Genomic DNA, 19,424 nt, shown 5'->3' with positions numbered 1-19,424 from the left:
GAGTCATTCTGTAGTTTCCATAGAGGGGTCATGAAATCACTCAAGGATTCGGCATGTGGATGCGATAGAATTTTGAGAGTTTGAGAGTTTTGCTGTGCAATCAAATCAGGTCTTATTTACAGTTAAGACCCGTGGCTGTAAGCTTCTAAAAACCACACAACATCAACATGGGAGAACCAGCGTGAATAGTCATATAGCCAAGTATGCGAAAGTCGACGTCGTATGGTAACCAAAATCATCTCAACGACATATCAAAGCTCGCATCAGCAAGAATGCTATCTATCTCAGCGCTGGTCAGGTTGATATCAACATCGTAGGGCAAGGTCGAGGAAATGTTCACAGACTGCTGCTCTTGCCGCTGATTGCACGATGGCTTCACCCACTCCTTGAACTTGTCAAGAAGACTAGGATCGTCGGCCGCCGTCTTGTCACTACCCAGGATCTCGCGGCTGCGCAGCTTGAGCGCTTCATCTGAGGGGAAGCCAGCGCCGCGTGTGATCTCCGCCTCGACAAAGGTGACGAGGCCGCTCTCGAGCTCACGGGAGCAGAAGACTGTGGCGGGGCGACCATAGCGGGATGAGAAGGTTTCGATATACCCGTCCAGTAGGGCCTGATTGGTCTCGAATGGCGTTGCGTTATTGCCAATGAAGATTTCAACCTTTTCTAAGCCCGGGGAAGTCGTGGTCAGGTTGGTAGTCATGGTGGATTCATTCATGCCGATGGGGATGTTGACCGAGGCCGGCGTGGATGAAGTAGAGTGGAGCATTCTCTTGTTGGGGAAGGCGTACGGAGGAGCAAAGCCCGTGCCGCCATGGGTGATGTTCCAAGCATTGGTGTCCAGCGAAAGACCGGGACCCGAAGGCAAGATGCCAACATCGCGCTTGAATCGCAAGAGCCACTCTGCGTTGTCGGCGGCGGTCTGGTTCCAGGGGTCGTCGCTGTGATATGGTCAGCATAGATATATGAAAAGGAATGATATGGCGCTAACTCGTCGAATATTATACACCGAGCCTGATGTTGAATCTCGGCATCGGTGGGTACATGACAGTTCGGATTGTTGGGTGACATGGCCGATGAGACGAAGCGAGTTAGCTCGCGAAAGAGGCGACGGTAACAGTTGGCATCGGTCAAGAAGAATGCTCCCACTTGTCCTGCAACTGTGGCTGGGGTCACCTCTGAGCAACCTCCCGAAAATGCCCTCGCTGATTGCCTTCGTGCTACCTCATTTAACTCCCGGCGTTGAGCCTCCGGCACTGTCGGCTCCTGCTGGTTGGCTGTAAAACGATCTAGTTCTAGCTTTATTAACTCATACGCGCTCTCGGGGGTCTCGGCTGCCACGGCGGTTGCGATATAAGGGAACGGAGAGCGGCGATCATTGTCGATTAAATCTTTATAAATGCATCAAGTCAGTATTGATGCGGTCAAGATAGCTTTGAAGACCCAACGCTGTTTAATTTACTTGATGAGCCGTGGGATTTGGGGGGTAACATACACGGAGGAATAAAGTTTTCAACCATTTTGAGCACTGGAGCTTCGAAACCCCAGTCTCCCCTCCACGCAGCCATTGTTTCGCCCTTCCTAAAATGTTCCGCAAGATGGTCCACTCGAACCGACCAGTTAGACATTACTATACCACAAAAGCCGCAGCGTGACCGGATATCAGGACCAGTGACCTTCCAGGACTTCATGCTCCAATCAAGGAATTTGACGTTATGCATAAGCCTTAGATGCTGATTTAGGTGGTCCTTGCGATAGAATGTCCTGTCTTCCGGCTGCCTCTCCATGCAAGCCAAGAGGTTGTGGGATTCGATGTGATCATCGCTGGGCTCAACTTCGCCGCAGAAAGCACAGCATATCTGGTGGTTTTGGGGGTTCAGGATGCGAGGGCCATTAGGGGCACACATCCACCGTTCCAGGGAGAGGTGCAACGACTTCTCGTGTCTCTGCCAGTCATACTTGGTCCCAAAGGTCTCTGTGCAGAAAGTACACTGGAACTTCTTGAGCGGCACAGCTGAGGAGAGTTGATCCTTGCGTTTAGGAACAGGTCTCCTGCGACGTCGACGGCCGCGCTGTCGGGTCATGGAGTCGAAGGAGGCACCGCTGGAAGTACCAGCACTACTCGCGGAAGAGACATTATAGAGTGACGGGTTGGATCCATCGTCGGTGGAAGCGAAGGAGCCGGGGCTGTTATGCCCCAAGGAAGTCTCCGAGTTCAAAGCGACGGCCTGAGCGATAGCGGTGACTGAGGCGGGTTCGTTCTCGGGAGGTGAGTCTACCCAACGCTCCAGGGGATTCAGATTCGTATTGTTCTCGAAGGCGGGTGTATTCGGATGCCGGGGAACATCGATAGGGCCAGTCCAGGTGTTGCGAACATAAGGAGAGGTAGATCTCGGGCGCCGAATCGTGCGTCTACGGCGAGCATTGGTAAGCCAATTAGAGATCTGTGTCTTGTTAAGACCTGTCTGATGCTGCAGCATCTCCTTCTCTTCCTCGTCGGGGTACGGATGATCGCTGTGTGAGGATAGCCAGCCCTTGAGAGTCTTCAGCGACTCCTTAGAGAAACGAGTGCCGATCTTGGGCGGCAAGCCGTTTTTGTGTAAGCCATGGGTTGGATGGCTTATCGCGGCAGAAGAGAACGTAGCAGGCTGCTGCTGGGCGGCTTCGGAAAGGGATACATCCGGGAGGCTGGCAGGAAGAATGCTGTCGTGAGATGTAAGATCAGTGTCCTCGCCAATGGTAGGCCATGGTAAATCGAAAGGAAGCGAGTTATCATGTGAAGAACCAAAAGTGAAGTTGTCTGCAAGGGCGGGCTGGAAGTGGTCATCATTCAAGAGCTGTCGGCCCCAGGAGGTGAAGTCATCGTCATCAAAATGGGACAGAACCAGGTCCACGTCCGAGTCGGCAGGCATCTCCATTTTCTCAAGGTCAGACAAAGGCAATCCCGAGCAAATCAGCAGTCTTGCTGGCGAATGGACTCTTCCGCCTCCTGGCTGCAGGACGCCCTAGTTGTTGATGTACTCCGAAGGGCGACGGCGACGGACAAGACAAAAAGCGCTGGGCTCAACCGCTGGCAGGGATTCGTCCGGAAAGGGGTGAGGGTAAGTATTGACCCTGTTCAAATGACTGTCGAGGCCAAGTCTCTTACTCACGCATTCGGTTGCAACGGAGGATGGACTGCTAAGGTCAAGAGGGTGAATGTGAAAATCAAGCACAATACCTAACTTCAAGCGCTATAATGGGTCCTTAGCCCGAGAGATAAGTTAGTGCGCCCTTGTGTCAAGGAAATGTGGCTCTTGTGGGGCATGTGTGAGCTAACCCGATGCTCCGTAGTTAGTTGATCGACCAATCCTACCCTAGAGACCAGACGCTTCGCGTCAACGGATGCCCCAGTCAACTCTCCCCTGTAAAAATTCTTTCTTGGCACGCACTGTTAGTGCACTGTTAGGAGCGGGATTTTCTACGGGCTACTCGGCCACACAATACTGCGGGGACGCCATCGGCTCCCTAACAGCAGTTTTCAGAGAAGGAATTTTGGAGAGTTCACCTTCTCTGACAACACCTTTGTCGGATCTAATGGCGGCACCTCAGAACCAGAACGCCTTAGATATCGGAGGACGGTGCCCGTGGCATCGGTAGCGACATCCTCCCGATCAACGACGCCGATTGCGATGGGTTTTTCCCCTTTGAAGGCAAGCCGCACCGCCGGCCTCTGATTCCTTCCCAAGGTTTTTCCCTGCCGCCACGACAGTCGACTACGAGCTACAACTTGGTTACTGGAGATTGTGGACTGCGTCAGCAGATGTAGTGATGCGTGAGAGAATTCTGGTCGGTGGAAAAAGCTCGACAGTAGATTGCCCCCGAACCCGCTGACGGGTGACGGGCTTGAGAAATACAGCACCTTTTGTGCCATTGGTATGCTGGATGGTGAAGGAAGCGGGGTTTCCCTGTACCTAGCTAGCTCAGCACGTCTTTTGCTCCAGTAGGAGATCTGGCTTCGTTACAGCCACCCAGACGAAAAATATACAAACAAACAAACAAACAAAACGGATGCCCCAGTCTAAGTGGTCGCTCAACCATATCACTGATAATCCGGAACAATGCCTGCAAAGAAGTTTAGATCACTATTTATAAGTTCGGTAACATGCCCAACTTAAAGGAAGGAGATAAGCCATTTAGTCCAGACAACTATATTAAACCACTTATTTATCTACCTACTAACCAGTAGTACCATTATGGGATCCGACTGCCATCACGTCCAGGTCTTTACAGACGTCCCAGCAGATATCCTTCACCTACTCGAATCCAGGCTTCCCCGATCTATCACTCTCCTCCGCCGCTTACTTAGACCCCTCCCTCGGCCTCGAGACCAACATGTGGCTCTACTCGACCTTTGAGGACTCTCACGGCACGATGACAGCCTCTCCCGCTCTGTCTCCTTACGATGACGCCCTCTGCAAGCAGCAGATCATGGCCGACCTTAATGAGGCCGGACACCAGGGGAGGATCTACCCTATCCGACCCCTCGCGCACCCGGACCGCATCTTAATCGGCTCGCTCAACAACGCTGTACGCGATGTGGCCCTCTCCGGCGGTTTGCGCTTCGGTTCGACTCCCAAGTACGAGTATGACAAGTTCACTTCCGCATCGACGAGCTGCCACTGCCTAGGGACCCTGAACTACCACCAGGCATGGTTTGGGGGATAGGCAACGCGCGGGACTGCGAGCTGGTCAAGTCGCGGACAAGCATGCCGCGCAGCCTGCAAGTATTGTAATACCATATCGGGGGAGAAAGTCTACTTGCTTATGGGGAGTAGTAAGCTACTGTTGAAACTGCCGAGCCTGTTCATCAAGCTGGAGGACGGGACGCCTGTGGCCTGGGCGTTTTTGGGTAAGTGGGGTTGATTTCGTACAGGAATAACCCATGTTCTGACCAGAATAAGCTGTGGATGGCTCATTGTGTAGCGTTCACTGCGAGGTAAGTCAAGACTCAATTCATACACAGAATGTGCAATAACTTACAGCATGTAGGAGCCCTTCCGCCGTAGAGGCCTTGCCAAGACTGTGAGCGCGAAGCTCCTCCACACTAAGACGAGTTCATTCGGCAACGACAACTTCGCCGCGGCAGATGTGGCGCCGGATAACACAAGCAGCCAGGAAATGTGTAAGAGTCTAAACGGCAGCGTGCACTGGGCAGGGTCATGGTAGGTCAAGTGATAAGTGTCATCGCATCATGTTAACGAATAAATAATAGGGCCCTTTTAGATATTACAGAGGCAGCTCCTATTAGATAATAGAGAGCAAGGCTTGAAATCGGACCAGGAACACTTGACATTAGAGAGTGTGGCCGTGGCAGATGCTGACATATCTGGTAGTTGCCATGGCCCTGAAAGAATGAATTCCAGAGCGGAAAGAGGATCGCTTGCACGTCCGGCATAGTGAGCTCCAGGAACTGACCTGATATAGGCCATATTATTAAGACCAGTGTGTCTGCCAGAGCATTTAAAGTCCGCCTGAGCGACCTTGATTGGGGGAAGATATTGTCATGTTGCATTTCCATCCCCCCCGACTCCGTTACCTTGAGCTATTTATAGTAGATGTATCTGGACAGAGAGAACTGTGTCGGCAGAAAAGATAATATTAGAAGCGTTGACCACAAGTAGAACGTGGGTGGCGAAGTTGCCATGTTCGCGTTGCTCTCCTCTGTGGATACGACAACATCGCGAGTGGTGTCCGGAAGACTAGCCCGAAAGAGCTGACCGATCGAAACAAGTCCCGCAATAGTGGATTCAGCGGATATAAGAACAGTTCAGGTTTCCACCGACGACCACGTGGGCTGAGCCTGGTTCAATGAACATAGACATGAGGCTTGGGTCCGCGGCGGGTAATGCTGTAGTAACCATAGTCGGTCCCACCGCAGTCAGGACTACTGAAGCTGAAACCGTGGTAATGGCGATAGCAAAATGCTGCACAGGCCCCATGGCTGGGTCCATTGCTGAGTTGAAGGTATACAGCATGTTGGTCATCTATGTCATTGGCTAACGAGGATGGATTGGCCGACCAGGAAAGTTTGAGTCCTCGCAGAGGGGGCACGATCATCAGCAATCAAGGTGAGTAAGTCGGCTGCGCGTCGTGCAAATGTGCCCCGGATGAACGCTTCTGAACGACACGAGCTGATACCGCCAGACCACTTCGCCCAGTTGCCATCGACAATGCTTCCATTGTATTCTGAGTCTGTGGGATGCTTCAGGCCAGGGTTTAATCATCAAAAACAATACAACGAGCTACTGTTGAGCATTCGGTCGGACCTGGGCCCGCAGAGATGTATCAGCAACGATGAAGCACAGTGGAAGAAGTTTGTGGTCCAGATGGGCCTCGGCAACAGCAACCATAGTCTGTGAATACTGAAGATCATCTCAACTTACCATCTATCAAGAACTTTTCTAAGTGGGTAATAGGTATACTAGCAACCGGTGCTCATATTCTGAACCAATCTGACTCAACACGTAGGTGCAGAGTTTTTAGTTGGCGGGCTTCTATAAAGGCTCAGGCTCCCACAAAGACGTTGTTGTTATCTAATGACTAAGAGATCTCGTAATCTGCGAGAGCCAGAGCTAGTAGTAGCTTGTCGGTCTTATGCTTATCCTGCCCGACCTAAGCTCAGCCGCCAAGGCTTACGCGGCCCCTACGCTAGGCACCCTGACATAGTTGGTGGAAATTCTAGATTCTTTCTCGCCAGATAGGGAGACAGTTAGAGTATTAAGTATAAACTTAACTTAATCGGAACTCGGTGAGAGAACATAAACGTCCCTTGTGAGAACGAACCTGGATTGTGGACTTATCAGCAACGTCGATAATAAGGAGCAATTATATGCCCGCATCTGTACATGATAACACAGGTATCCAGCCACATACTTGCCCCTGTTACCGGATATGATTGATTCGAGCAGTCTAACCGATTCCTCAAATAGGATGCTACTTGAAATACACACCTGGTCAGGCAGGAGCCAAGGCGCTCATTGGCGCTACAGCCCGGCCGTAAGTTTCGTGCATATCAAACAGAAACCTCTACTACCTTTCATGATGGGCTCTATACGGCTGAGATTGTATGAATGAAGTTTGACAGTGCCAAGGTACTTGGGGCTTTGCCAAGCAATGATCGTAGTGTAGGCATAATTAGTCCGTCTGTGGATGCTGTCATTTATGCCAAGCCTCGGGCCGATCTCTTGGCGAGGATCTAGTATGGGAATAACATAAAGGGAGGGTTGGGCCCCAGAATCGAGGCTGTGTCTTAATCTTATAACCTCCTAAGGTTTATCCAATCAGATGGTGTGACTGACGTGCGCAAGCGTCACCACTGGCGGATGCAGTCGCCGCTCAGACCGTGAATTTGTCTCGCCAGGAATATACCGATGCGTGCTCTTTAACTACCTTAGGCTTAGTATAAAAACATACGTGTAAAGTTTGGTAATGATCGCCTTCATGATGGAGTAAGTCTTGTCACACTACTAGCTAGTCTAGATGAGTTATTACTACAACCTGCCCCCTTTCATAAGTGGCTGATAGCATTACGTGTACCCATGAACCCATTAGCTATTTAACTAGACTGTCCTCATATCTGTGCACGTGGGCTCTTTTCTAACAGGAAGGTACTTAATTAGCAAGCATAGGCTTTCAAGGCTGCGCTGCCTACAACATTTCTTGGCTTGACGTTCCTTTTGGCTATGTCCTCGTATCACAAGATGCCGGATATCATCCCTACTTCAAACATGCACTTCTCGGTGAAGCTTTTCATATCTTACGCTTTCGACTGGGCGGTCCTTATCATCGTCTTAGTGGTCTCGGTGGTCGTAGGCAACCTCACGCCCAATAAGCGAGACTTCTCCTTGGTGAACCCCTACCTCTCGCACGTCGCTCATCACTTTCTACTACAAATCGGCTTCGCTAACTTTCATGGGCAATCAGGTACCCGTTCACAGGTGATACGATTTCTATCGGTCTGGCCGCGATCCTCTCTCTCGTCGTCCCGGCCGTTATCATCGCTGGCGTGGTCCTCGTCTTTGTACCTGGAGGCACGGTACCAAACAACACACCTTCGAGTTTAATATGGAGGCGAAAGATATGGGAGCTTCATGTAGGCCTGTTGGGGCTTGCATTGTCTTTCGTTTCTGTGTTCTTCTTCGTGCAATGTATGAAGAACCTGTTAGGCAAACCCCGACCTAATATGCTGTCGAGATGTGAGCCGGATGTCGCCAACGCTATGAAGTACCTTGTGGCAGGGTATGCCAATAGTCTAGCGGATGGACGACTATACTCAGCCGACATTTGCCAACAGAGAGACTCGGCGAAGCTCAACGAAGGATTCCGAGCATTTCCTAGTGGGCACTCTTCGATAAGTGCTGCAGGACTTGTTTACTTGACCTTGTTCCTTGCTAGCAAGTTGGCTGTTAATATCCCGTTCGTCCCGCCGAGCATGAAATGGAGACACGAGGCATTTCCATCGCGATCCGGGGAGTATGAGCCGCCAGCATCTTCTTCCGGGACGAATAACGGACGGGACCCGGAGATCCAGTCACAGCGCCGCCAGGCTGCCGGCGCCCCTTTGTATATCTTGGTCCTTGTTATCGTACCTTTTGCTCTAGCCGTCTACATCAATTGCTCGAGATGGTTCGACTACCAACACGACGGCTTCGACATCATTTTCGCTTTTCTAATGGGCACTGTTGCAGCGTATTACAGCTTCAGATTCTATCATCTGCCCATTGCAGGAGGAGCTGGCTGGGCTTGGAGGCCGAGAACTCACGATAGGGCATTCTGGGCTGGTGTTGGTAAGCTTGGCTATGTAGGGGATACTGGTGAGAATCATCATGCTGCCGCAGCTGTGGCAGATAGGACGCATAGCCATTGGAGTTCACGAGATCAGTCAAATTCACGCGAACACCAAGGAGATGATATCGAGCTGCAGGGGGTGGGTTTTAGAGTATAGGTAATAAGTTGTTTGAGCTACTACTGGAGAGTTCTTGATGTTGGCCCTGAGAGGAGGAAAGCAGCTTTATAAGATAGTCCTGCAAGGTTGTTCTACACTAATACTAAGTTATAACCCATTCAAACTACAGTATATAAGGGCCTAAACGGCAGGGTGCACTGGGCAGGGTCACAGTAGGCCGAGAAACCCCTAAGTATTATTACATTATATGAACTAATAGATAATAGGGCTCTTTTAGATATTTCACGGTACGACAGCCAAGATACATTACTCAGCGGCCTGTCTGTCCTTATAACAAAAGCCATTTAGTAAATACTCGGCTTTAAAGGTAACAAGAGAAACACTTCGTATATTACAAGAAGTTGGGATGTTTATTACATGCCGTCACCTTTCGATAGCTTGTAGCCTGAGGCCTACGGGGCAACTATCTTGCCTAGCTATAAACATGAATCTTAGAATGGGTCCAGATACGTGGCAGTTCGTCAATCCAAGCCATACATAGTATAGAGGTTCGGGGCAATAGTGGATGAGAATTTATATTATTATCCTGATTACTATATATATCCCTGTTGCTATTTGTAAAAGGGGAAATTCGCCATTTCTCAGCAGCTCTCAACGGCTTCCATTAATGTAAGTGAAGGCGGGACAGTATGTCACAGGTCCCCACGTACTTTGAGGGTAAACTATAGGATGGTTGTCAACTCCCACCCAAAGGCGCTTTCATTCATGGAGATTGAACAATCTAAGCCTTAACACTAAGACTTTCCATCTGGAACAGAAACGGAGTCCCAGTCTTTAAAACAGCGAATATTATCTCAGGGCCTGCTTTCTCCCCCTTTAATAGCCTTCGATATCATCCTTGACCGATGGCTTCAGTCTCTTGCATGTAGACAGAATAACGCGTTGCTTTAGTGAATAAGAGCTGTATAATCTTCTGGCTGCATGTTTTTAGTTCTATTGCCACCTAAAATACCGCAAGACGGAACAGCGTAGTAAATAAAAGTAATTTGGGCATAATTGCAACAGCCTGACCTTTAGACTTTAGTCACAGCGCGTCCTGTCTATTCAGCCCTGAACCCCGTCAGTTACTCAGAAGCCTCAAGCCTATCTCAAGACAAAGGTAAATAGTTATAATTAAGAACATAAATCCCTATACCATAATTATCCAGGCTGACGCTGGTGATATAGATACTAATGTTCCTTTTCAAGGTTAGAAGGAACTCGCTACGGCAAGTCTAGGGTGATTACGTTAAGTAAAATAGAGTGCCTAAAATTCTCTAGCCGGAAATAACAATAGTATTCTCTTTTCCATCGGAAGGAAACGGAGCCCATCCGACATCCGATATCCGACATCCCTGTCCGGCGGCCAGTTTAATCGGCCAGCGTCAAGTCTTTGCCACACACGTACGTCCGACTCCAGATTCAAGATTGCGGAGTCCGGGGATAGAATTAAATCTGTGAATACTAGTTACACAAGCTCTTAATCCGAAGGTGTAATGGGCCAAGCGCGGCCTGAAGCCAAGCAAGCCACCAACCAAGCGCAATTCGGTTGACGATCACCAACACCCTTCAAATCAGTCTCCGTGAGTCTGCATCCACTTAATAATTGCAAAGTCAAAAGAGAATTTCTTGGCAGCGTCAAGTCTCGCAGTTTATCATAAATAAGGCAAATGCTGTCCTTTCCAGATTCAACTTATCTTAACTCAGTTTCCGTGTTGCACTCTCTCGATAAAAAGATCTTGTGCTATTAACAGTCCTCAGTATGACTCCTCTTGCAGATATCAAAAACCCTTCCAGAGAGGAGCACCTTGACACGCTTGATGGCCTCGACACCGAGACTGTCGCTTTGAGTCAATCCTCTTTGCCTCCGGAGATTGCGAACCTATTTACTCGCTTCGAGGGCGAGAGAGAGAAAAGATTGATGCGCAAAGTGGATGCTCACCTCATTCCAATTGCTAGTGCAGCTTGATGGATTCTTTCTGAAGCTACCTTTTCTTGGTCTAATCTGTTGACATTGCCTTTCTTCTCAGCCTACGGCTCTTTATCTATTTGCCTACATTTACAGGTACTCCCCCAAGTCCCCGATCAATTCACCAGGAGCTAAGACGCATACAGAGGAAATATTGGCAACGCTAGAATCTTCGGCATGGAAGAGGACTTGAACCTCTCTGACAAGCAATCCAATCTCGAACTGACCATTTTCTTCATCTCTTACTGAACATGATAGTCCGGCGTAGAGGAATTTCGGCTTCACGCAAGGAATTCTGTGTAAGGCTTGGCGTTAATGCTTGCTATTGTTGAACGTGAAGTTTTGAAGGAGAAGTGACTTGCCTCTTAGTTTTCCGAGGCAGTAATCCCTAGGAATGCTCTGCATGATAACTCTATATACTTATACTTCTGTGAGGGTGTTATAGGCGACCGTTTTTATTCTTAAAGGAAAACAGTTCTATCGCTTATTGTCTATTGTTGTTAGGTCGGAAACGCTCCAGTAGGGGTTTTGCAAACCTGTGAATTTACGAGATTAGACCCTTAATAAGATTTCTTTATTGTCTGTACGATGAGGGGCTAATGTAATAAAGCTTACTGCTATAGGCAGTCTCTAATAAGAATCAAAGAGTATTAAGATCTTAAGTCCTCCATTTAATGCCTTCTTGCAGATTTCTTATTATCCTCCCTTGGTACTGATTTCTTGTTGTGTTATCTTAGTGAGATAAAATGCCTTATGCAGTTTAATGATGGTATTTGCCTAAGGCGGAGATTATTATGTAACCTAATTCTTAAATTTTGCAAATTCGGGTTATATGTCATATAAGCTATAAAGAATTATATCCTAAGCTGGGATGATTTGGCATTTGCCCTTAACTTTTAGGGCCCCTTGTGATAAGTACTCTCTAAAGTAATAGTACCCCGAGAAGCCGTTCCTTTTTTTGTAGCAGAAGCCTTTAAGATTCTATAGGCTACTGTTAAATGAACGATAAGCTCGGATGAGGTCTATATCTCGAAGAAGAGAAGCCTCGAGAAAGCCTGATGTGTCGACTACACAAAGATGTATATTGTCAAAGGTTGACCCACCTCCTGTGCTGGCGTGGAGTTAGAAGATATATACCAGTGCAAATAATAGTGAGCTTTCATGCCCCTTTTACAACCCAGTCAGGGTTGATAATCATAGATCGGGCGTCCAAGCTAATAAGCCGCAGTAACAGAAAAAAAAGGTTCTACCTCGCCCGACGATCGGACTCGGCGGAATTGACATTCCCGACCACGGGGTTGTTTTAATTTGTCGCATTCACCTCTAGCTGGCTTTCGGTCTATGATTAGTGATCAACGAAAGACTGACCGGGATCCATTTGTCAGCCAACATGTTATGTAATAATTATTATTCCATCGTCCCCCACGACACGGACTGTCTTGACACAAGGCTTTCACGAATTGGTCTACATGACATACACTTCATACCTTCTTGCAATGAAAGACACCCGAGGGGTTAAGTTGTCAGAGGTAGACGGGCAAATATTTTGCTAGAAGCAAATACTGCCACTAAGCCATTGCTCGACCAGGGAACGATTCAACCACCCTCCAAGATCAGAATAGGTCTAAAAGGCCCTAAAAGATCCCGCAAAACATCAGTTTGGGCGATCTGGATGGCTTGGCCACCACTTTCTCCATACTAGTGTTATCTATAAAGAGCTGGCTAAGAATAAGAATTTCAATCTGGATATTAAGCATAGGTAGGCCAAGAAAGATCTATTAAACCTTTAACATAAACCTCATGCAATAAACTGTTATATTTAGAATAAAAAGATACTATTATCAAAGTCAGGCTTTCGCTGGATCAGCACACCAGCAGAAGGACTAATAAATGTCCAACAGTAGAGCATTAAATATCCCAGCCATCTCTACTAGACACCAAAATCTCCCAGTGTACTCTCTTAACCACTCTTTACAACTATTAAACAAGCCTTCAAATAACTACTCAAGGAAACGGCATTACAATGGCGACTCTTCAGACATTTCAGACACAGTTCGCTTCTGTTGACGGAGTGAACGTTGCGTACCGGCGCTTCGGAAAGCGGAACACCTTTCCGTTGCTATCAACCATCTTCAAGGGTCAATCGATGTACTCGATCCTCTCCTCTTCAATATCATTGCCAAAATTCGAGGTGTCAGTCTATATGACAGTTTCAGTATCGGCCACAGCGAAGGCGCCGCACCAGATGCTACTACAGCTATGGCCTCCATTGCTGCCAAACTCCTCACTGCCATTTGAGTCTCCAAGGTAGATGTCATTGGCTTCTCAATGGGTGGAGGGGTTGCGCAGATCCTGGCCTAGGACTACCCGCAGCTGGTCCACAAGTTGTTTCTAGCCGGCACACAATCCGCCATTGGAGACGGCGTAGTCTTGCCTTCACGCGATGTGCTCGAGAGCGTCGCTGGGAGTAACGATGTCCCCCCAACCGAGCAAGAGATGCATGTCTTGTTCTTCTATCCGTCTGAGACAAGCTTGGCGGCTGGGAAAGATTGGTGGAAGAGGATTCATGAACGACAAATGGATTGAGAAGAGCGCAAGGAATTCCTTGTTGGACAGGGGGCTAGGGCACAGCTGACGGCTATTTTCGCTTTCACTGTGGACGTTAACAAGTTCAACCTCCTTAAAGATATCAAGGCTTCAACGTTGGTGACGAATGGTCACACCGACGTTATGTCGCCCACTCCCAACAGTTTTAGTCTACAACAAAAGATCAGCAATGCGCAGCTTATTTTCTACCCTGACTTGGGACATGGCCACTTGTTCCAGTACCCTGAGCTCTACGCACAGCATCTCGAGCTCTTCTTAAACTATCTATAGGAGGCTGAAGCTTAATCATGGATACAAATACTTGACTATATCTGGACTTGATGACTTAAACCCCACACCATCCCAGTTTTTCTTTAACATAGTGATAAATTATAGAAGTCTTGAAAGTTAAAGATGTTAACATAATTGATTGTGTCATAAACATACGGCCCACTGACACTGCGGGCACCATTAGCTTCCATTTGCTGTAAGTCATGAAGGCGTGCCTGGAGGAGCGCTTTGGAGGCCAGGACCTGAATCCAAAGAAACTGAATCGAGGTATGGACAAAACAATGCAATTCATCAGAACAGGAGCCACCAATGGCCTAGTGGGAGTCCGTGAAGACGTTTGGGCGGCTATCCGTCATCTTATATGCTTCTTATTGGCCAGATAGTTTGAGCATTATTCCGCGACTTCCAGATTGCGGAATATTGCCGTAATTTACGGAGAGAAGCGTTAACCTAAACGGCCGAGCATAACATCCCGATACCGCTGAGTAATCTATTCCGTAAATCTTACCTGAATTAGGATAGCAATGTGGTAGGTCGCGTCTTCGATAAAGTCAGAGCTCAGTAATCAATCCCGTCTCTCTGATATCACAGAGAACATCACACTCAGAAGCCTATACTTCATTCGGAAAATAATGTAGTAGTGCATATAAGTGCCATATGCAGCCTAGCTAAGCATTTCTTGCATCCGCCCGTGCTGTATTAGGAAACTCTAGATCTGTAAGGCATATGGAAAGATAAATAAGCCCGACGCTCCGAGCTAACCAGTTAAGGAAGGGGAAAAGCCGATTACAAGTCTGCTACCTAGCTCGATCCAATTTCTCGAAGACGAGCACCATACCAAGCCTATATAACATTAGTATCATACTGGGAGTCGGTTCGCATACAACATACTGTTTCTGTGCCGGCACCAAGCACCCGAACGCCAAGTAATCGTATGAACCATGGCACCGATATGCTTGGCATACTCGATGCGAGATTGACCTCTTCTTTCTCCGGGTTGAACAATAACTCCTTGGGCAGAGAAGGATTCAACACTGCTGGTCTAGCCAACCCAATGAGATCACATGCCCCGTCTGCAATTGCCGTACTCATGCCCTTTCGCGTGCGGAAACCCCCTGTAACGATTAACGGAAGACTGGGAAATTCACGTCGAATAACCTCAGCGAAATCTAGGAAGAAGGCTTCGCGTTCTTTGGTTCGAGTGGACGATTTAAAAGCTTCGCCGATTAACTAGAGGTAATATTAGCAAGATTCCAGATAGTCCGAATTCCACGAGTAAGATCACCTGTCTATCTTCATAACTACCACCACTGATCTCAAGGAAATCGATACCTGCCTTGGTGATCGACTGTAGCTGCTCGACACAGCCTCTTAGTTCTGCCTCTGACTGATGGTCCACCGAGTTGAGTTTCAGGCCGACACAGAAGTTTGCTGGCACAACACTCCGGACAGCATTGATAACATCAGTGACGATCTTTGCCCGTTTCACAGCTGAACCACCGTACTCATCCGTTCGCTTATTAGAATGGGTCGATAGGAACTGAGATAACAAATAACCGTGGGCTGCATGGATCTCGACTCCAGCAAAGCCGGCATCAGCGGCAAGACGAGCAGCGTTGGCAAATTCCTGCACAACGTTGCGGATGTCTTCACTGGTCATCTCACGGGGCGTGCCGAAGACCAGATGGCTTAGAGTACGGGCTACTATGCTGCTGCCGAATTCTAAGGGTACCGCACTTGGCGCAAGGTTCTTCTCGAACATGCCGCGCTTACCAGCCCCAATTGGCGATTGCCTTCCGGGGTGGTTGATTTGCACAATGGTAGGTGTTCCATGAGAGTTGCACTCTTTAGCCCACGATTTCCACGGCTCCAGCATCTTGGTGTATTCGAAAGATTCGCTCACACATGTATCACCGGGCTGGCCCAAGTACTTGTGGTCAATCTGTACGTTGCCTGCAACTAGTTAACTATCCGAAGAAGCTTGAATAAAAAGAGGAATAGTAAGAACCTGAGATCACCATGCCCCATCCACCTTTGGCCCATGCCTGATAAGGTCGGCGAAACGCTTTGTCTGGCAGTCCATCCTTCGCCATGGCCTCAGCCATGGCAGCCTTGACTAATCGATTTGGCAGAACCAACCCACATTCCAATGTGAGAGGTTTTGCGAGTACAGCCACGTCGTCAGACATCGTGACAGTTATCTAGAATAGAATAATACCTAGGTGCAGGATTTCATAGGCATTTGAATGACAACAGGAGTTTTACGGGCAATAACATATATGCTATCATACTAGGAGGTTCTACAATATATGTATGTATGTAATGGGTCTAACTCAAGATCCATATGGCGTAAATTGGCCAAAACGCGCACGGCCGCGCCGGTCCCCACAGCCTCCCTACCACTAATAGCCCAGTCCCTCAATAGAGACTATCAAGACGGGACTATGCATTAGTTATCCCGACGGAGCAAATATTATCCCGTGTCGGCAGAGGGAGACCAGAATGTTTGCCAGGAAGGGCTAGTCTTGCATCTCTATTGCAGGACTAAACACCGTTACATAATAATACACAAATGAGCTCCGTCTCGTCTTCTCGCCCAGCAAATCGTGAATTTTAATCTGAGGCTTGAGTCCGGGCTTCTTATGTCTTCAGTCCGACGTTTTGCGGGCACTGGTAATTGGAAATCAAAACAGGCTGCGGCGACCATAGCTAACTGGTTTAGTCCCCGAACCCTGTAGTATGCAAATTCGGCGGTTCGGGTTACTTAGTATTTCGGTTATTGTTTTTTAAATATATAAAAATAAGTCATTTGTAGCGCGAGATCTTACTGCAAACTACAGTAGAACATAAACTTGCGCCCTCAGAGTGCTTCTTTTTCTTTTACTTCCTATTCACGTTTACTATTATTCGAGCATCCGAAACCACAGCCATGGATGCCATCCGCGGACAATTGGAACGCATTCCTGTCCCGACCACCTCATTCCAAGGCCAGACCATCATTATTACAGGGTCCAACACTGGCTTGGGATTAGAAGCTGCCAGGCATTTTGTCCGACTTGATGCAGAAGTTGTCATTCTCGCGGTCAGGTCGCTAGAAAAAGGCGAAGCAGCCAAAGCATCTATTGAGGCGTCCACAAAGCGAAAGAACGTTGTCCAGGTATGGCACCTGGAAATGGACAAATATGATTCAATCAAGTCCTTCGCCTCAAGGTGCAATTCACTCGAAAGGATCGATGTCGTGGTGGAAAATGCTGGCATTTTGAGGAATACGTACGAAGAGAGTGAGGGAACCGAAATCACCATCAAAGTCAATGTCATCGGAACATTCCTTCTAGCACTGAATCTGTTTCCAATCCTTCGAAAGTCGTATGAAAAGACCAGACAAGCTTCAAGGCTAGTCATTACTAGCTCTGCTGTTCATTACAATGTGGGTTGCTGCTTTTGCTTGACCGCCCCCTCGAAGGAAATATTTCCGCTGTTTCAGATCTGACAACGTATAGGCGAAATTCCGAGAAAGATTTGAACCTTCAATCTTTGATGCTTTGAACGAGAACAGACCAGAAAGGCTCAATGATCGGTATAATGTGTCGAAACTACTCGTGGTAATGCTTGTCCGTTCAATTTCTGCGGCAATGAAGGAAGGCTCTCATAGCGCTCAGCCAATAATTTTGAACAATGTGCATCCCGGGCTATGCGAGTCAGAGCTGGACAAAAACGTCAAGGTACAGTTAAAGCTATGCTCTAGATCCAATAGAAACTGACCTGAAATCAAGGGATTGCCTCGCTACCTTCTTTCCATCGCCAAAGCACTCGTTGCACGCAAGACAGAAGAAGGTTCGCGAACACTTGTGCATAGTGCTGCTGCTGGAGAAGGAAGCCACGGAAAATACATGAGCGAGTGCAGAGTTAGAGAACCAAGCACCTTTGTTAGAAGTAAGGAGGGTGCAGAGACCCAGGCACGTGTGCATAAGGAACTAATGGCTATATTGGAGAGAATTCAACCTGGAATCACACAAAACCTTTAAAATATTATTACCATCAGTTTGCCACGTATAGATTCTAAGTATTATTATTACACGTCTTTTAAAATATTACAACAACCTCCCTATCAAAGTACCTTTTCAATGGGAAAACATTAAAACAGGCAAGGCACTAAAGGTAAAAAGAGAAAGTACTCTAAGAATCCTATTTAATGCGAAACCTTGAATCCCAGCAACAACTTGATGGCTATGTACAAAGATGCATCTGCATAAATGAAACAAGCTCCGGTCCACTCCAGGACAACGAGTTCCTTAGGCTCCTTTGCACTATCAATAATCAGCTAGCTATACTGAAATTTGGATGTCTCTGCTCAAGAAGCTGACATTTCGTATGGAAGCCATGATTTGAAGTATTAACGTACTATTAACTCTGGTTCTTGTTTACTGGCAACCTGCATAACGACCGCCGTATATATACTCTTAGGGCACCAAAGTCTCGGCCCGGAGTGTACTGTGAGCTTGACCGGACTTAAGGACGCCGCAACCCGCTAACTGTACTAGGCTACCATTTTGGTTCAGCTATCTATCTGCTTATTGTGAAGTCATATCACACCCAACCTACCCTACCTTGCTAACCTGCTTATCCGCAAGGGGAACTAACCAAGGTGGTGTACCCAAATGTATAAATATTATGCATCGCTCCCATATGTTGATTTCGATCCTATACCATCGAGTCATCACACTATCATTCCCAAGCTCCCCAAACTTTATACTTAAACAACCTCAAGCCAACAATGGATTCAAAAAGGGTTCTTTATGACCTCCCAGCCCCGCGTTTTGTCCGAACTGTCCATTCGGATAACGACCTGTCTGTCTTCATCCACGATGATGCCGTCCCTATGTTCAGACCGTTCGGCCCTGGACAAATGGGGTTCGCAACCTTCGACAGAAGAGATGCCGTCCCTGTCAATAACAGCCATGCCTCGCCGTCTATTAGCGATGATCTTCCTGGATGCCCTCCAGGAGGTGTTACCTTCTGCGCTACTGATTTTGTGCCTGGCACTCAGACCCCCATGCGTCGCACCCTCATTATGGACTACTGCGTAGCCATGAGCGGAGACATTGTTCTCGCCCTTGACAGCGGAGAAGAGAAAGTTATCAGAGAGGGGGACATAACTGTTCAACAAGGTGTAAATCACATGTGAATTAACCGAAGCCAAAGTACCTGCCCGGTTGCGTTTATCATGGTTAGTTCAGAGAAACTTATAACTAAGAATGGTGAGGCTCTAGAGGAGACTGTGTTGAAGACCTGATAAAAGGGCCAAAGTACTGTATTATTCAAAGATCGCCTAAGTCCAGGTAAATTACATCGATGTAACAGAGACTAGTCTTGATTCGATTTGTATGTAATTGGCTCCTACCAAATTAAAGCTCATCCAGCTCAAACGTCACATGTAGGTAAGCTTTGAGTTAATTAGAGGAGAAAAGTAGAGTACATATACTGTAACTACTGGTTTATAATACTAAAACTATAATAATCTCCTTTTTAATTATATTTTATAAAAGAAATAGCTATCTGCATATTGCATATTTAACTTAACAAATAAACCATATA

At 47.6% G+C, this 19,424-nt stretch overlaps 7 protein-coding genes across 7 annotated transcripts; 5 read left to right on the top strand and 2 right to left on the bottom strand.

The window, feature by feature from the left end:
* Window positions 1-235: 235 nt before the first annotated feature.
* On the bottom strand, window positions 236-2,949 carry FOXG_07428 (uncharacterized protein; the record flags this gene model as incomplete). Its single annotated transcript, XM_018386013.1, has 3 exons — window positions 1,493-2,949; window positions 989-1,388; window positions 236-938 (listed from the first exon to the last, which is right to left on the bottom strand). Exons 1-3 carry the CDS (start codon window positions 2,913-2,915, stop codon window positions 236-238), a joined length of 2,526 nt encoding a protein of 841 aa, XP_018243108.1. The 5' UTR covers window positions 2,916-2,949.
* Window positions 2,950-4,020: 1,071 nt separating this feature from the next.
* On the top strand, window positions 4,021-5,262 carry FOXG_07427 (uncharacterized protein; the record flags this gene model as incomplete). The annotated part of the gene is made up of 6 exons (XM_018386012.1): window positions 4,021-4,616; window positions 4,667-4,768; window positions 4,839-4,888; window positions 4,941-4,975; window positions 5,029-5,161; window positions 5,252-5,262. The coding sequence occupies exons 1-6, from the start codon at window positions 4,372-4,374 to the stop codon at window positions 5,260-5,262; spliced, it is 576 nt and encodes a 191-aa protein (XP_018243107.1). The 5' UTR covers window positions 4,021-4,371.
* Window positions 5,263-7,665: 2,403 nt separating this feature from the next.
* On the top strand, window positions 7,666-9,111 carry FOXG_07426 (uncharacterized protein). Its single transcript, XM_018386011.1, has 2 exons — window positions 7,666-7,903; window positions 7,963-9,111. The coding sequence occupies exons 1-2, from the start codon at window positions 7,722-7,724 to the stop codon at window positions 8,981-8,983; spliced, it is 1,203 nt and encodes a 400-aa protein (XP_018243106.1). The 5' UTR covers window positions 7,666-7,721; the 3' UTR covers window positions 8,984-9,111.
* A 3,864-nt stretch (window positions 9,112-12,975) lies between these two features.
* Window positions 12,976-13,250, top strand: FOXG_19484 (uncharacterized protein; the record flags this gene model as incomplete). The annotated part of the gene is made up of 2 exons (XM_018399706.1): window positions 12,976-13,100; window positions 13,169-13,250. 2 exons carry the CDS (start codon window positions 12,976-12,978, stop codon window positions 13,248-13,250), a joined length of 207 nt encoding a protein of 68 aa, XP_018243105.1.
* Window positions 13,251-14,427: 1,177 nt separating this feature from the next.
* Window positions 14,428-16,117, bottom strand: FOXG_07425 (uncharacterized protein). Its single transcript, XM_018386010.1, has 4 exons — window positions 15,838-16,117; window positions 15,115-15,782; window positions 14,721-15,059; window positions 14,428-14,672 (listed from the first exon to the last, which is right to left on the bottom strand). Exons 1-4 carry the CDS (start codon window positions 16,016-16,018, stop codon window positions 14,631-14,633), a joined length of 1,230 nt encoding a protein of 409 aa, XP_018243104.1. The 5' UTR covers window positions 16,019-16,117; the 3' UTR covers window positions 14,428-14,630.
* A 452-nt stretch (window positions 16,118-16,569) lies between these two features.
* FOXG_07424 (uncharacterized protein) lies at window positions 16,570-17,934 on the top strand. Its single transcript, XM_018386009.1, has 3 exons — window positions 16,570-17,256; window positions 17,330-17,551; window positions 17,603-17,934. Exons 1-3 carry the CDS (start codon window positions 16,759-16,761, stop codon window positions 17,852-17,854), a joined length of 972 nt encoding a protein of 323 aa, XP_018243103.1. The 5' UTR covers window positions 16,570-16,758; the 3' UTR covers window positions 17,855-17,934.
* A 669-nt stretch (window positions 17,935-18,603) lies between these two features.
* Window positions 18,604-19,014, top strand: FOXG_07423 (uncharacterized protein; the record flags this gene model as incomplete). The annotated part of the gene is made up of 1 exon (XM_018386008.1): window positions 18,604-19,014. The coding sequence occupies one exon, from the start codon at window positions 18,604-18,606 to the stop codon at window positions 19,012-19,014; it is 411 nt and encodes a 136-aa protein (XP_018243102.1).
* Window positions 19,015-19,424: the final 410 nt, after the last annotated feature.

Source organism: Fusarium oxysporum, chromosome 4 (genome assembly GCF_000149955.1).
Source record: "Fusarium oxysporum f. sp. lycopersici 4287 chromosome 4, whole genome shotgun sequence".
Taxonomy (NCBI): domain Eukaryota; kingdom Fungi; phylum Ascomycota; class Sordariomycetes; order Hypocreales; family Nectriaceae; genus Fusarium; species Fusarium oxysporum.
This window is presented reverse-complemented; position numbering and strand designations above follow the sequence as displayed.